This window comes from Zonotrichia albicollis, chromosome 14 (assembly GCF_047830755.1).
Source record: "Zonotrichia albicollis isolate bZonAlb1 chromosome 14, bZonAlb1.hap1, whole genome shotgun sequence".
NCBI lineage: Eukaryota > Metazoa > Chordata > Aves > Passeriformes > Passerellidae > Zonotrichia > Zonotrichia albicollis.
This window is the reverse complement of record NC_133832.1, coordinates 1847064-1863562: the sequence shown is the minus strand read 5'-3', so window position 1 is coordinate 1863562 and position 16499 is coordinate 1847064. Positions and strand designations below refer to the sequence as shown.

At 53.6% G+C, this 16499-nt stretch overlaps 1 protein-coding gene across 5 annotated transcripts in view; it reads right to left on the bottom strand.

The window, feature by feature from the left end:
• Positions 1 to 16499, bottom strand: part of LOC102074618 (H(+)/Cl(-) exchange transporter 5) — a 26992-nt gene extending 10493 nt beyond the window's left edge. Inside the window, exons 1-3 of one of the 5 annotated variants that reach the window (XM_074551829.1) lie at positions 16353 to 16499; positions 6513 to 6662; positions 552 to 706 (exon numbers count right to left, since the gene is read on the bottom strand). In XM_074551829.1, coding sequence (XP_074407930.1) covers positions 552 to 706; positions 6513 to 6662; positions 16353 to 16491 — 444 coding nt within the window. In that variant the 5' untranslated portion in view covers positions 16492 to 16499. Of the gene's footprint in view, positions 1 to 551; positions 707 to 3414; positions 3590 to 6512; positions 6663 to 8743; positions 8894 to 16352 lie in introns of those variants that run through there. The other 4 variants (XM_014271990.3, XM_026797408.2, XM_074551831.1 and 1 more) reach the window with 4 other exon arrangements.

Below are 16499 nucleotides of genomic sequence, written 5' to 3'. Positions count from 1 at the left end.
GTGTGCCCAGCTGCCTCTCCCAAGGGAAACATTCCAGCTCAGCACCCCCGTGACAAAGCAAGGCAGGAGCAGGCTGGGCACATGGGTGCTTCAGCTAAAGCCCCCCTTGCACTCTGAGCAGATTCCTTTGATTGCAGAGTGCTGTAGGAAGGAATTTTAGAAGAATTGAACTCAGTCTTCTCAAACAAATATATTCCCATAGAAAGAGCACCATTCATCAGTGCAAATGTGAGAGCAGAAAACCAGACTGGTTCTGCTCTCCAAACCTCCATTTGGAATAAATCAAAGCCTTCAGAAGAGAAGCAGCAAAACCAAAAAGCTGCAACATGCTGGATTTAGTGCTCCTTTTCCTCCAACTGAACTCTCAGCTCCCATCCTAAGGGCAATCCCTCCATCCCAGGGGTCTCCAAGAAGAGCCTCAATACCCCAGCAAGAGTCACACATGAGTTATCCTGCACTCAGAGTCAGCGAGGAGGAGGAGCAAGAGGAGGAGGATGAGGAGGAGCAGGAAGAGGAGCAGGAAGAGGAGCAGGAAGAGCAAGAGTTTTTACCTCCCTGTGCCTGTCTCGGTCCCTGGACTTCTCTCGCACCCAGTCTATGGTGTTGAAATCCTCGTAGGTGCCCACGCCAGGCAGAGGCTCCTCCAGGAAATCCATCATGGTGCTCGTGCCGTTCATCCCTCCTCCATTATATGAGGAGAAGCCTGCTGGGGGAGGAAGGGGGAAAATTGAGCATTTCTTAGTTTTTCCTCTTTTTATAAAAAACCAAAAGTCATTTAGGAGGAAAATCAGAGATTTCAATGGAAATAAAGAGCTACTGAGGTGTTTCCTGAGCTGAATACCACAGGCACATGTTCCCAGGTGATCTGTGCCAGGGACACCCTCCCGAGCTTCAACAGATCACATGGAGATGGGGTTGCTCTTGGAAATTACTGTTCAGAGCAAAGTAAATCACCACCAGCATCTAGATGGTGCCTTTTCCCCAAATCCAGGACTTGCTAGAAGGATATTTTGCCATTTGAGGCAAGCAGAGGGAGAAGAGAAAAGGAATATTTAGCACTTCCAACAGAACTGAAGGGTATCCCAGGTAGATCTGGCAAAGATGAGAGCAGGATGGGCAGGAATCCATGATGGGAGCAGGGAAACAGGGAAAGCAGAAAGTGGTACCAATGGGGGCTTGGGAAAACACCAAACTGGAACTTGCAGCTTTCCTCAGGTGAGAACTCAGCCAAACAACTGGGCCTCCTGTTGAACCTGCTCCAACCCGTGGAAAACAACACTTAGGTTGGGTGTACATTCCCCAAATTCTGGTTCTGGAAGACACTGAGTGTTTGTAGTCATTCAGAGGGAAAAACAGAAGAGCAAAAACCAAAATCCAGTCAAAACTGGAAGGTGGGGGGAAGAGGAGGGTTAGTATCCCAGACAGAAGGATAATGGTTGATACTTGAGCATATTTAGCTTGCAGATACCACGGGGGCAAAGGTGTCTCCAGATGGGAAAAATAAGGAATTCAAAGAGCTGCCCTCTGCCCCATCATCTGAAGCAGGAAGGGAAAAGAGCTGTGAAGTCTTCCCAAGCCCATCTCCCAGATTGCCACAGCTGCAGGAAAACAAGATGAGTCATGTACAGAACTGACAACCACCACAAAATAACCCACTTAAAACAGCTCCTCGCTTCACCTGGGACAAAAACAAAAAGATGGAGTTCTGCAGAGCTCTTCCAAATGCTGAGTGCACAGGCTGTGAGACTCAATGCACTGGGAGGAAAATGAGGCACATTTCCTGTGAGGAATCCCTGGTTTTAACAGCATTTTTGAGACCAGAAGCTTGGAAACGCGAAAGCTTCCAGAGATTTCCCCACTGAAACATCCCCACAGGAAACCCTAGATGCTACTCTCTAAATGGGATGGATCAGAACCTCCTGGAATAAACCATCCTGACAACAACATGAGCAAGGGGAAACATGGAACACTGGAAGTGCTGGAACTCCTCCTGCCACCTGGCTGGTGCTGCTCCAAGGACATGAGAGCTGCCTGGCACAGGTATCCAGAGAACAGAGCCCCATCCTGGTCACCTGAACACCTCCCAGCTGCAGGAACAGGAGCTGGGTTTGCTCCCACAGGAATGACCCCTCTCCCAGAAGCACCCAATCATCCCTGACTCTGTGCTGCAGACAGCAGGCTCTCTCTGGCTATTCCTGTTTTTTTGGTTTTTTTGCCTATCTACCAAATCTTTTCTAAAGATAAAAGATACAGCTGCCCTAAAGAAAAGTATTTATGCAGGAGAGTTAACCAAGCTAATAGAACACCCTGAGAAGCATTTTCCACGAGAAGATGAGATCAGGCACATTCCATGCTCACTCTCCTGGAATGACTGCCCAGAGCAGTGACTCTGAGCTGTCCTGGGAACACTCTCCCACCTCAAAGCTTGCCCTGGAGCAAGACCCCGAGGCACAAAGCAAGCACAGAGCTGCAGTGACAGAGGGGCTGCAAGTGCTGGTACCCCCAGCATGACCCTGATGGCTCCTGCAGGAGCACCTGTGATCCCATCCACAGCCCCAGTGAGCCCATGGGCAGATGGGATGGGCTGATCCCACTCCAGACCAAGCAGGTGCGGGTTGGAGCCTGATCCTGCTCTCTCCACTCAGCCCAGCCTGCCCTCCTACAGCACCAGGATTTTTATTCCCAAAGGAGAACCCCGAGGTCTCCAGCCACAGACAATTGTTCATTTGACAGATGATACTGAGAAAACATCTTTACATTTTTTTTTCAGGGGTAATCCAGCACTATGAAATGGTTGACAGCCATAAATATTTATAAAGATCTTATTTCCTGCCTCAGCTTGCTGCAAATCAAGGATTCTAGGATTCCCAGATAAGAATAAAGGAGGAAAATGAGCTCCGTGAGAGAACACATCCAGGACGATTGCACAGATCTCCCTGTCTGTAACATCCACATCTCCAAATCAGAGACAGTGAGTGAAAAGTGACCCTGTCACAGCTCATTTCAAACAGAGATTTCTCAGTGTTCTGATCACTCCTCAGAAGGGGTTAATTAGTGCCTCGCTTCAGACCCTGCCGAGCTTAGGACACCCAGGCTGCACTTGGTGAAGTTCCAGGCTGTGCCATGTGCCACCCCACAAAGCCACAGCGTTTCTGCCTGTCCTGTCGGTGCCAAGGGACAGCCACGGCACCTGCAGAGCTCCGTGGCTGCTTCCCTGCCCCAGCAAATCCCAGAAATGCGGGGGGTTCCCAGGGACAGTGCACAAACAACCACTACACAGCAGAAATGCCACAGCCCACCCAGCCTGCTCCACCACCCTCATGCGGCTCTGCTGCCCCGGGGCGTGCACGGGCACAGGGACACATTGCCCAGGCTCACATCTCCTCCTCCTCCTCCCTGCAAGGGTCTCCTCACCCCGGCTCAGGCACTGCCCGTCCCGCAGGAGCAGCTCCGGGGCTCTGTCCGTGCCGAGGCCGGCCGCAGGGGGCCATGGCCCGGCTCACAGCGGCACTCCGTGCATCCTCCTCCTCCTCGGGCTCCGCCGGGCGATCCCGCAGCGCTGCTGGGCCCGCCCCGCCCCTGGCGTCACCGGCACCGTCACCAGGGCCAGCCCCTGCAACCGCCGAGGACACTGTCACCAAGGGGACACCGCCACCAGGGCCAGCCCCTGCAACTGCCAGGGACACTGTCACCAGGGCCAGCCCCTGAAACTGCCACCAGGACCGGCCCCTGCACCTCACCAGGGGACACTGTCACCACGGGACACTGTCACCAGGGCCAGCCCCTGCAACAGTCGGGGACACTGCCACCAGGGGACACTGCCACCAGGGCCAGCTCCTGAAACTGCCACCAGGGACACTGCCACCAGGGGGACACTGTCACCAGGGCAGCCTCTACAACTGCCACCAGGGCCAGTCCCTGCACCTCCCCAGGGGGACACTGTCACCAGGGGACACTGTCACCAGGGCCAGGCCCTGTAACTGTCACCAGGGGGACACTGCCACCAGGGCCAGCCCCTGCAACTGCCACCAGGGCCAGCCCCTGAAACCACCGGGGACACTGTCACCAGGGGACACTGCCACCAGGGCCAGTCCCTGTAACTGCCAGGGACACTGTCACCAGGGGACACTGTCACCAGGGCCAGCCCCTGCAACTGTCACCAGAGCCAGCCCCTGTAACCCACCAGGGGACACTGTCACCAGGGCCAGCCCCTGCAACTGTCACCAGAGCCAGCCCCTGTAACCCACCAGGGGATACTGCCACCAGGGCCAGCCCCCACAACATCAGGGGACACTGCCACCAGGGCCAGCCCTGCATCCGCCAGGGGACATTCCTGGACCCACTCCCACAGCTCCAGCTCCTCCCTGTGCTGGGCCCCAGGGCTGGGCCAGCTCTGCAGGTGGGGTCTCACCTGAGCCGGGCAGAATCCCCCCCTCCCCTGCTGCCCGACCAGCCCAGGGCACAGGGGGCTCCCAGCATCATGGCCAGGGCAAGCTGAGCTTCTGATCCACCAACAGCCCCAAGTCCTTCTGCTCAGAGCTGCTCTCCATCCATTCTCCCCCCAGGCCGGAGTTGTTCCTGCCATTACCCCAACCCAAGTGCCAGTTCTGCTTCACCCAAGAGCCCAGCCCCAAGGATCCACCAAAGCCAAACCTTCACCATGGAGGGACACGCAGACACGAGCACTCTGCTCACCACCTCCCACATGGGATGCTCCTGGCACTCCAGCCTGGGACTCCCTGCTCTGCAGCCCATTCCCAAAGCTCTGCCCCAAGTCACGGTGCAGCTCAGGAAAGCACATTTATCCACAGTCTCCTGACAGTGGTGGGTCAGTCACTGTGCACTGACAGACAAACTCCTTTCTTTTCCCACCCAGCTGACATTTTCCTTACTTAGTAACTCCCAGGAATGCTCTTTGCTCCCTGTCTTTGCAGCAGGCAAGCACTGAATTTTCCTTTTGTCCTCTGGGCACAGTCAGACTTCAAAAGCTCTCCCAACACACAGCAGCCTTTATCTCACCTTTATTCAGTGCACACAGAGCTCAAAGGGGCTGGTGATTAAGTTCCTCGGGCTCCAATTTGCTGGTGATAACTTGTCATTCAAGCATTGTCTGGGAGGCTGAAACTCTGCACACTCCCCACATTGACTTTGGTCTCCCTGATAAAAGCGCCGGGTTCTGTGTGAGGTCGAGGAGGAAGGCAGGTGAACAAAGCAGGGGAGATGAGCCAGCTCAAAGCTCCCACTTCAATTTTAATCTAATTTTAAATTTGAGATGGAGAATAACTCACTGCTAAATCCTGTTTGTGCTTATAAGCACCAGGGAATCACTGAGGGTGAACTGGGCACTCAGACCTCTGATTATGGAGTCACAGACAGCTCTGAGTTGGAAGGGACTTAAAGCTCATCTCATTCCACCTCTGCCAGGGCAAGAGACACCTTCCAGTGTCCCAGGCTGCTCCAAACCCCAGTGTCCAGCCTGGCCTTGGACACCTCCAGGGATCCAGGGGCAGCCACAGCTGCTCTGGGTACCCTGTGCCATGGGCTCTGCACCCCCACAGGGAACAATTTCTTCTTAAATCTAACCTCAACCTTCCCTCTCTCAGTTCAAACCAATCCCTGTCACTACCTGCCTCAATTCTTGCCTTTAAAACTCAAGGAGAAAAAGCCTTTCAAAATGCCACAGAGAAAAGGAGACCTTCCACCACTGGAACACTTTTGAGTCTTCCTCTGAATGGAGGAGAGCACCTCGGCCATCCCCTCCCAGCTGGGCCCCACAGCTTCAGGTTTCACACTGGCACCCCAACATCTGCCAGCAAACATCTGAAGTCAGCAGGGGAAGTTCACAGGGAGAACTGAAACTGGCATTTGGGCAAGAAGCTCTTCCCCCTTTAAAGTTTCCTCTTTTACTTCAGTATCACCCTCCACTGAGGGCCTCAGCACTTGTCAACAGAGAGAGCCTCATCCAGGGCAAGCATTCCTTAGAGTTCAGCATGTCCATGTGGATTCAGCCCTTCTCCATGAATTTCACTGCTCAGACTCCAGGAGGAGGAGCAGATCCTCTGGCCAGACAAGGGGTGGCAGGGGAAGCACCAAATCCTCTGTGCTGCCACAGAGAGATTCTCTCCACGACAGAAAACCTCCAAAATTACAGATAAGCAAGAAAGGAAGGGAGGGGACAGTCTGTGCTCATATCACAACCCTCAGGAATGGCTCAGTGCTGCAATTTCATGGCACTCACATCCCTCCCTCCTGCCACTGCCAGCTCTTCTCCACAGCAGCTACTTTGGAAAACTTCAGAAAAGATTCTCCTGAAGCCAGAGGATATGCTCCATGTCACAGCCCAGGTGCCACACAGATCCAGCATGGAATCCTGCAAACTCTTCACCCTGGTGCCAGGAAACACCAGAGCCATCCTGGGCAGAGGCCAGCGGGACCCACAGAGCAAATATTCCCATGAAATCCTATCCAAAGCCTTCGGGAACAAGAGAAAGGGGAGAGCTCGTGGCTGTTACCTCCCATCTCCCTGTCGAGGGGCGGGTCATCGTCGGCCATGGAGAACTCCATGGATGCTCCAGCTATTTCCAGCATATCCTCATCACTGGTGCCACTCTGGGAGCTCCCCCGACGAAAGCCCTTCTGATCCATGGCCAGAGCTTCCAAACCTGCCAAAAAGGGAAGCTTTTTAGAGCACAAGCAGGAAAACTCATTCTCACACCCAAATGGACTGACTTGACCCTGGAGACCCAGGGGCTGCACTGCTCTTCCCAAGGGAAGGCTGGATGCAGTGATGTCACCTAAGTTCAGGCTGGAATTCCAGTGTTAGCCAGGGCAAGAGCCACTCCACACATTATAATAATAATAATTATTATTTAATTATTATTAAATAATCTCCACACGTACTCTCAACAGGTTTGCAATGATTTTTTTACTGGAACCCACCAATCTCAAGGAGGTGCCCATGCCACACCATGACAAGAGACCCATTGTCTCTCCTCCTCTTTTCCAGGACAGCAGAGGAACTACAAAAGCACAAGCTCTGAAAACACAATAATAAATTAAATAGGAGGGAAAAAGTCAGATGTGAGCCTCGAAAACAGCTCTTGCCACGTGGAAATGGGAATCTTTGCATTTCCATGAGAAGACAGAACCACAGAATGGTTTCAGTTGGAAAGGACCTCCATCGATTCCAAACTGCCAAATCCCCACCTGGTCCCAATCCCAGAGCACTGAGTGCCACCTCCAGGCCTTCCTTGGACACCTCCAGGGATGGGGACTCCAAACTTCCTTGCGCAGCCCCTTCTCATGTTAGCAAGCTTTCCTGTGAAGAAATTTCTCCTGGTGTGCAATGTGAACCTCCCCTGGCACAGCTTGAGGGTGCCCTGGTCCTACTGGCCACACTGTTCCTGATCCAGGCCAGGCTGCCTTCCTGGACTCTCTGCTGGCCATGGGCACCTTGCTCTTGCAAACACTGATTTTCTTCCAGAGAATTAAGAGAGAAACCAATTACACAGCTCAGACCTGTTCCAGGAAGGGAAAACACCAGCCAGCACTTCCCAACAGGCTGAATTACACACTCTGTAGAAAACACTTCCTATTACACAGAAGAAGCCATCACAGCACACACAAAAAGCCTTGGCACTGCACTCTGCTGAGCCTCACACTGTGGAACACCATGTTCCTTAACTTTTACACCATGTTTTCTCACTAAACTGCCACAGAAGATCCTGGCAAGGGGGGAGAAGGGGAGCTGGGTGCTTGGGAAGGCACACGAGCAGCTGCACACCCTGAGAGCACATACACAGTGTGGCCAAGAGCCAAGGGCAGGAGAAACCCAGGAATTCAAAGTTATTTGCCAGCTTAACAATGACAACAATTCAATGGCATTCAAGTGTTGTGATGCTGTTCCAATAAACTGCTTCCAGGGAGCACAGAAGATCCAGCTCCCAGCCTGGAAGGCAGGAATGGCCCAGTCAGCCTGGCAGAGAATTAAGGGAACTGTGCTCGTGTCTCAGGGCTTGTTGCAGCATAACATGGTTTTACAGATATTTTCCAATAAGGCTCAGTGGGTGTAAATATGTGGGAAATGAGGCTAAAATATCTCTGTATTTGTACAATCCCAGAATGGTTGGGGTGGGAGGGATCTTGAAGTCCATCCCATTCTGCCCCTTCCCATGGCAGGGGTACCTTCCACTGTCCCAGGTGCTCCAAGCCCCATCCAACCCGGCCTTGGACACTTCCAGGGACCCAGGGGCAGCCACAGCTGCTCTGGGCACCTTGTGAAAGGACCTCTCCACCCTCACAGGGAAGAACTTCTCCCTAATTCCATCTAAAGTTCTCTGGTTTGCACAGAAAGCAGCAGTTCCTGCAGCACAGGCAGAGCAACAGCATCTCCTGCTCCCCTCAATCCCTCCCTGAGCTGGTTCTCATTGACAGCTTTAAAACCCAAAAGCACAGCAGCAAACACGGCACCTTCCAGCCACAGCAGAGCCCAGAGAATGCTTGGCAGCACAAGAAGGACACACAGGAGGATAATTCCATGCTCACTTCTCCTGTCAGATCGAGATAAGAGGTTTAAGACACTTTTTCTTACCACTCCCTTTACAGATGCTTTCCCAGGCACAAGGAATAAAATCAAATAAAAAATAGACTGTTTTTATGCTTCTCTGGTTGTTCATTTACCCCAGTTCTCCATCAGGCAACAGTTGCCTCTTTGCTGCCAGAACCCCGGAGCACCCGTACATACCCCAGGACAGCCAGTGTCCCCAAGGCCCGTGTGACACCATCCTCCTCCTCCAGCTGCTGCCATCCACCTCCTGTGCCCTTCTACTCCGTCCTGGTGCTCCCCATGGCAGTGAGAGAAAGGGAAGCAGCAAAGCAGAAGCCGGCAGGGTCCCCGGGCAGTGACTCAGTGCCAGCGCTGGCAGCAGGAAGCCGGAGGGAGCCTCGCTGCCATTTCCAACCCAAACCCCAGCAGCATTCCAAGGTTTTCTCCCAGCTCCAGGCTGGGTGCCACCCACATGGGCTCCCTCAGTCCCGCTGTACCACCCATCCCAGTGGCACCTGGCAGCAGGGATGGCACTGGCACTGCAGAGCTCCGGCACCCCACGCTCACAGCAGCCTTTCCAGCACACAGCCTTCAGGGTTTCCCAGTCACAGCAGGGAAAAAGCTCCCACAGCATTTTTTCCTCCCTGTCAGAGGAGATGCTCAACCCCAGCTCCAGCAGCACACACGGAAATCACACCAGGAGCAGGCAGCAGTTGTGGGAAGGAGCAGCTTACCACCTAGTGGCTGTTCCACTGGCAAACCAAAACCTGCAGCACGACACTGGGGCTTCTTTAAAGGTCAGCAAATCTAAGCTGAGCTTTGAAAACTCAGGGCTTTCCTTCCTTCCAGCCCCACGTGGTTCTCAGGCACATCTCTTCCCCCAAGTACCAGGCCACTGGTGTATAAACTAGGAAAAAACTGCAGAATAAGCCAATTTTAACTGAATATAAAAAGAAAGGAGAAAAAAAAATGTAGCATTTGGCTGTTGGGTGAACACTCCTGGTGCCTGGCTGGGAGCCAGAGAGCCAGGGTTTCATAGTCCTAGAATGGCTTGGGTTGGAAGGGACCTTAAAGCTCATCCCATGGGCAGGGACACCTTCCACTGTTCCAGGTTGCCCTAAGCTCCATCCAGCATGGCCTTGGACACTCCCAGAGACAGGGAGTCCCCAACGTCTCTGGGCAACATCACCACTCTACAGGCTTCCACCAACACTAAAAGATCTCCACATTTCCCATCCTAAACAGAGGAAGGGAATCCATGAGGGTGAAACTCAAGTGTGAACTGAGAGAGCTGGTTTCGATATTTCTGTATTCCAGCCCTTGAGACACGGAACCCTCTGCAGGAGGAGCTGAACTGAGAAGCCTGGTGCACAGTTGTGCTGCCAAATCAGTACCCCAGGGAGGGGCCAACCCTGTGTCCCCATGCTGTGACAAAAGAGCTGATGATTTGCCTCAAGCACTTCTCAAGACAATGTTATTTTCCAAGCCATACTCTCCTCCAATTCCCTGTGCTGTACGAAGTGACCACAAACGGTCCCAGATTTGGTAGAGAGGAAACTACACCAAATTTCCAAGGGCCTGGAGTGACAGGAAAGGGGGAATGGTTTCACCCCTGCAGAGGACAGGGTTAGATACTGGGAAGGAATTCCTCCCTGTAACAGTGGGGAGGCCCTGGCACAAGCTGCCCAGAGAAGCTGCGGCAGCCCCATCCCTGGAATATTCAAGGCCAGGTTGAACAAGGCTTGGAGCACACTGGGTTTGAGGAAGGTGTCCCTGTCCATGGCAATAAATGGTCTTCAAGGTTTCTTCCAGCCCAACCCATTCAGGATTCTGACAGCTCCATGCCCGGGGTGGCCACAGAGGATGCCAGGGCTGCCCCAGCCTTGCGCCAGGGCAGGAGCAGGATCCTGCAGAAGCTGTGCCAGGGGCACAGAGCTGGCCCTGGCACAAGGCTGACCTCTCCAGGCAGCCTCTTGCCCTCGGAGGCTGCTCCAGCACAGGCAAACACATCCCAGGAATGCTGCCTGTGCTGGCCAGGGCTGTCCAGCCAGGCCAGCCCCAACAATAGGTTTGAGAGAAACTGGGAATTCTACCAACACAGGCTGAACACAAAGACTTGCATTGTTTTAGGGCTTGTTTGGGGCTCTTTTGCTGTTCTCTGACACACACCCTCACAGGCCCTGGGAGCCAATACTGCAGGCTGTGCTCTGACATCCCTCCAGCAAGGTAACAGGGCTGTCATACATCAGCAGCCACAGCAGAGAGCAGCACATGAATCCTGTGGCAGTTTGGGTTTCCCAGGCTCACAGGGTGCTGTGGGATTCGCTGCCATCCCGGGATGCACAGACACACAGAGCCCTTGTTCTTCCATCCACACCAGGACCACTTCTTCTGGAACAATCCACCATTCCCCAGAGCTCTGCCGCTCAGCCCAGGGCAATGGAACACTCAAACAGAGGCAAACAGCAACACACCCATCCCAAAACCACCCCAGCAACTGCTCCAGCAGCAGGTACAGACCGAGGTGAGTGCACAGATGTGCCTGAAGACACTGCCAGCCCTGGCCAGAACCAGCACCAGTCCTCCAAAAGCCAAAATAAACACTGTTTAACACAAACCCAGCTGAGCTGGGAGCACTGGTACGTCACAACTCGCAATCAGGAACACATCTTGACTACGTGTTCACAGTTATCTGCCCCATCCATTAGTTTCACCACAAAACCTTTTTTTTTCCTCCTAAACTTTCCATCTTTACCACTTTAGCTCTCACTTAAAAAGCCACAATCTCTGCTCAGCCACCTGTTCCCAGGAGTTTCCTCACAACTACTGCCAGCTTCCTTTCCTTTTTGCTTAATGTTTTGACTAAAAGCAGCTCAACATGAAAATGCCCAAGACCAAATGTACAGGTAGCTTGTGACCAGTTGAGGGGAGGTTGCTACTGGACTCTAAACTGCATTTTCCAGACTAAATCCAGTTGTTTACACCATTTTCAAACACAATATCAGCTTCTGTGCCATTCCTAACCTCTTTGGGAATCCAGGACAGTGTCACAGCTCCGTGAGGGAGGATCACCCTGCTTGCCAAGCATACTGTGGGTATTTATAAAATCAAAGGGTTTTGGGAAAGCTGCAAAAGGCAGGCCTCAGAGACAGCAGAACTGTGAGGAGAGTTAAGCAGTAGCTATGAGATAGGTCAGCAGAAAAATTATGTAAGAAGTAGAAAAGTAGGGACAAATAGAACAATGGTTTTTGTATTAACATTTGTCTAGAACAATTGTTTAAGTTGCAGAGAAGTATATATAGCAAGATATTAGGAAGTTTTAAGTTTAATAATGGAACTGTGTGTATTGTGTTTTAAGGCTTACAAACAGGTATTGTGTTTGAAATAAGCCAGCATTGTTTTCATTGAAACTACGTGTGCTGACAGCGATTGGATAGAACTACTGTCAGTATGTTTTTACTTCGTGTGATTGGTCAAAAAACATTAAGTTACAACAACCAAGCTGCTGTAAACAAAGTTGTTTACAGCAGTTTCCATGCTCAAACACAATAACAGCTTCTCTGCCATTCCTAGGCTCTTAGGGAATCCAGGACATTGTCCCAGCTCCGTGTGGGAGGATCCCCTGTGTGGCTGGTAAGGGATGAGGAGCAGGTGCCCGTGGGCAGCCTGGCCCAGCACTGCTCACTCAGCCCAGGGCCCAGCACCCCCTGCCCCCTGCCCAGCACTCCCTGCCCCCTGCCCAGCACCCCCTGCCCCCTGCCCAGCACCCCCTATCCCTGCCCAGCACCCCCTGCCCTCTGCCCAGCACCCCCTGCCCAGGGCCCAGCACCCCTCACCCAGCCCCAGGTGGGACCCACACAGACCCAGGGGGAGCAGCCCCAGCTAACAGGGCTGGTTTGCACTGGGGAGCAGCTGGGACAAGGTCCCGAAGCTGCAGCCCCACAGATTCATCCCAGTGCACAGCAGAGTGTGAGAACAGCCCCAGCACATCTGCCACAAAAGCAGCTGGAAAATGCCTGGGTGCAGATGAGATGTTAATAGCCAGAACCATGGAATTCCAGAATGACTGGGGTGGGAAGTGACCTGAAAGTTCATCTCCTGCCATGGGCAGGGACACCTTCCACTAACCCAGGCTGCTCCAAGCTCTGTCCAACCTGGCCTTGGACACTTCCAGGGATGGGGAAGCCACAGTTTCTCTGGGCAACAAATAAGAGAATTTTCTGCTTCCCAAATAAGAAAGTTATTGGTTTGTGCATTTGTTCTGTAGTGTTTTGTAAGCTCATTGCCACTTTCCAGGTTATAAATGTCTCTGCTGAACTCACACACTGTCCATTCACCACCACAGAGGATCCACACCTTTGGCTCACATGCCTTACACTTATCCCATTCCTCCCATATCTGCTATGTTTAGTTATTCTCCTGGAATTCAAAAGGAAAAAGGATCTGTTGTTACAGATCTAACAGGGAAAGCTGATGCCCAAAACTGTGCCAGACAGAAAAAAGCCAAATAACCACTGATAAAATACCATCTCACCTCAAAAATCACCCCTTTTTTCCCATTTTTCTTTTTCCTTTAATTGTTTTAAGGACTACCATGGCTACAAAAGCAAGACTTCAGCAGATATTTTCAATGATATTTTATAATCCAGTTTAGTGTCACGCTTGCATCAAGTGCCAGCCAGAAATCTGTCATTCCATGCCTTGTGAACACCCAGCTGGATCTCTTCCAGCAGAACACCTTCCCCTTTTGGTGTTCTTTACAGCACACCCCAAAATCCAAACAGCACCACATGGAACCAGGTCCACACTCATTCTGATGAGAACTAAGCTCTGCCTTTTGCTCAGCAAGGTGGAAAACCCCCACCATGCCGAAATCTGGGGTACAACAGGTTTAACAGGGGATTTTCGGGTGCACAGAGAACACTAAACACCCAGGCTGCACAAAATCCCAGGAGAGAACAGGCTGGGAAAGCCTCCCTGAGGTGAGGGGAAGGGTCAGGGGAAGGGAGCCGGAGCCCAGGCTGGGGCTGAGCCCCCGGGAGCCACGAGGCTGACCCGGAGCTGCAGTGGGAGCTGAGCACACCAGGTACATTTCCAAACCCTCCCTCTCCACAAAACCCATCCCAGCTGCTCAGCACACAACACGGAGATGATTTTATAACTTTTTATCAAACCACAGGATCTCATTCCACTCACAGGCACCTCCCTGACCTGAACTATAAACTATAAACTCTCCTTCCTTGCTGATGGTTAAGAAACGAGCAGAAGTTCCTAAAGAGGGAAGGAATAAAGGCAGCCCTTTGGGAGTGCTGGATCACAGCCCAGCAGCTCTGAACCCCACTGCACTGAGGCAGAACAGGCTGGCACAACAGCACAGAGCCAGCACAGCACTGGAGCCACTCTCCAGGCTCATTGAATTTCCAGGGATGGTTCCAACCTCCTCCCAAAGCAGGACACACATTTCCAACCTCACCTTCCACCCAGCAACAGCACAAACTGGCACATTTTGGTCGAAGTATTCTGGAGGAAAAGCCACAAAGAGGAAAAGGGACTATTAAGAAGAAAATCAGGGATATGATGGAAATAGCCCACCTCACCAGTTGCTGTGTCAGACCAAAGTGCTCAGCTAGGCTTGCTCCACTCCCCAGACTCCAGGGACAACCACAGCATCCTTGTTCCAACTAAAACACATATCCATCCACAGAGAGCAAGGAATGGTGGCCTAAACTGCATGGGGGCAGGGGGGATATGTGGGAATTCTTGCCTGGGAGGGTGGGCAGCCCTGGCACAGGGTACCCAGAGCAGCTGGATCCCTGGCAGTGCCCAAGGCCAGGCTGGACAGGGCTGGGAGCAGCCTGGAGTCCCTGTCCCTGGCAGAGGGTGGGACTGGATGGACCTTAAGGTCCCTTCCAACCCAAAGCATTCCATGACGTGTAAAACCAGGGCTCCCAGTCCCTCACAAATACCTGCTGTGAGGCTGCGCTGCAGCACCAGGAAGGGGTTGTTATCCCAGAGGAAACAATTAAACCATTCCCACCCAGGCTGTCACCTCTGCACTCACACCCAAACCCAAGCTGCTGGACAAACCTGCTGGATGGGTCCGTGACCAGAGCACGGCAGGGTCAGTCAGCGCCAGCCCTCACCTGTCTGGGCAGCCTGGGGCTGCACACATCCTGGCCAGCTCCCACAACACCCAGGGGACGTGGGGCACTGTGTGGGTGAGCTCTGTGTGAACATGCTCCAGGTGAGAAATTTGGGGCCAACTTGCCTTCCTTTACTGGCAGCCACATCCAGCTGGAGACAGAGCTGGTGACACCTTGCATCACAAGGAGGGAAGAAGAAAATGAGGGATTGTGACAGAGGGAAAGAAATTATCTGGGATTTTGGGATGGGGGGGGGTGAAGGTACATGCAAGGTACAGGAGCACAAATTCAAATCTCCAAAGATATTTTGGTGCAGCCAAGTGCGAGGTCACACCCCCCAGCCCATTCCCTGCCCCGTGCACAGGGTGGGGGCCATTCCCAAGGGGGCAGCTCAGCACTGCCAGAAGATGATTTGGCTGCTGCACCCCAAAGAAGTAAAAACAATGCTCTATTCTACACAAGCACCACCCATGCAGCCCGTGAAAACAAAAGCAATCCTGGTTTTGAGTCCTTGTGGGAATAAAGGGAGTTAGAAGTGTCTGCCAGCCATGTCCCCACAGCCTCCCAGGGGCTCCCAGTCCTGTCCCATGGACTCCTGAGCCTGGAACAGAACCACCAACGCCTGCAAAATTCCAAAGTGTGCATTCCACAAACACCTGCTCTGAACAGATGCAAAAAGTTGAATCATTCATTTCATTCTGGCTGCAAAAACCTGAGGAACAAGATCCAAAACTAAGGAAGGCTGTAAAGCCTGGACAAGGCAAAGCTCACAGCACCCAGAACACAGAGTATCACAGGATTCCCAAATTCCAGCTGCTCTGTTTCTCACCCTCTTTATTCCTGGAGGTTTCTTCAGAGTTGAGTTCTCCATGAGCACCCAAACAGACCCCGAGGGACACCAGCTCCACGCCGTGCACAGCAGCAGGGACAGACAGGAGGGAATCCCATCCCTGTGCTGCCCCATCCCATTCTCTGCCCCCGGCATTCCCCACAGAGCGGTCAGCACCCATTTCACAAGGTCATTTATCCATCCCACAAGCTGTGTCAGTACCCCTGCCAAGGATCAGCTGATCCTGCCGCCACTCCGGCACCTCCCGGAGCGGCTGGATGAGAAAGAGGGGTTCAGGCAAGGAAGCCCAGCCAGGACACAGGGCCCTGAGCCTGCGCCTGGCACAGGGGGCTGCTGGCACCTCACACAGGGGACTCACGGAGTCACAGAGGGGCTTGGCACGGGAGGGACCTCAAAGCCCATCTCCCACCCTGCCATGGCAGGGACACCTCCCACTGTCCCAGCCCCAGTGCCCAGCCTGGCCTTGGGCACTGCCAGGGAGCCAGGGCAGCCCCAGCTGTGCCAGGGCTGCCCACCCTGCCCGGGAACAACTCCTGCCCAGTACCCCAGGCTCCAACCCTGCCCTCCGGCAGCGGGAGGTCCCTGACTTCTGCCAGCCACGGGAACGTCCCTGCCCGACGCGGGGATCCGCAAGCCCCGGGTGCCGTCACTGCCCCGAGCTTCCCCCACCGCCTCCGGCAAAGCTCCCGGTGCGTTCCTCCCCACCGGGGCCGAGGGCACGGCCGCACACACCGGAGGGGAAGAGGACGCGCTGCCGCCCTCTGAGCTGACCCTGCCGCGGCCCCGTTCCCGTATCCCGGCCCTGTTCCCGTACCTCGACCCGCTCTCTCCGGCCTGGCCCGTCCCGGGCCCGGCGCCCGCGGCCCCTCCGGCGGCTCCTCCGGCGGGGCGGGCGGAAGGGGCGGGGCAGAAGGTAGGCGTGGCCTGCTGAGACCACGCCCCCGCAAGCGCATTCGAAGCA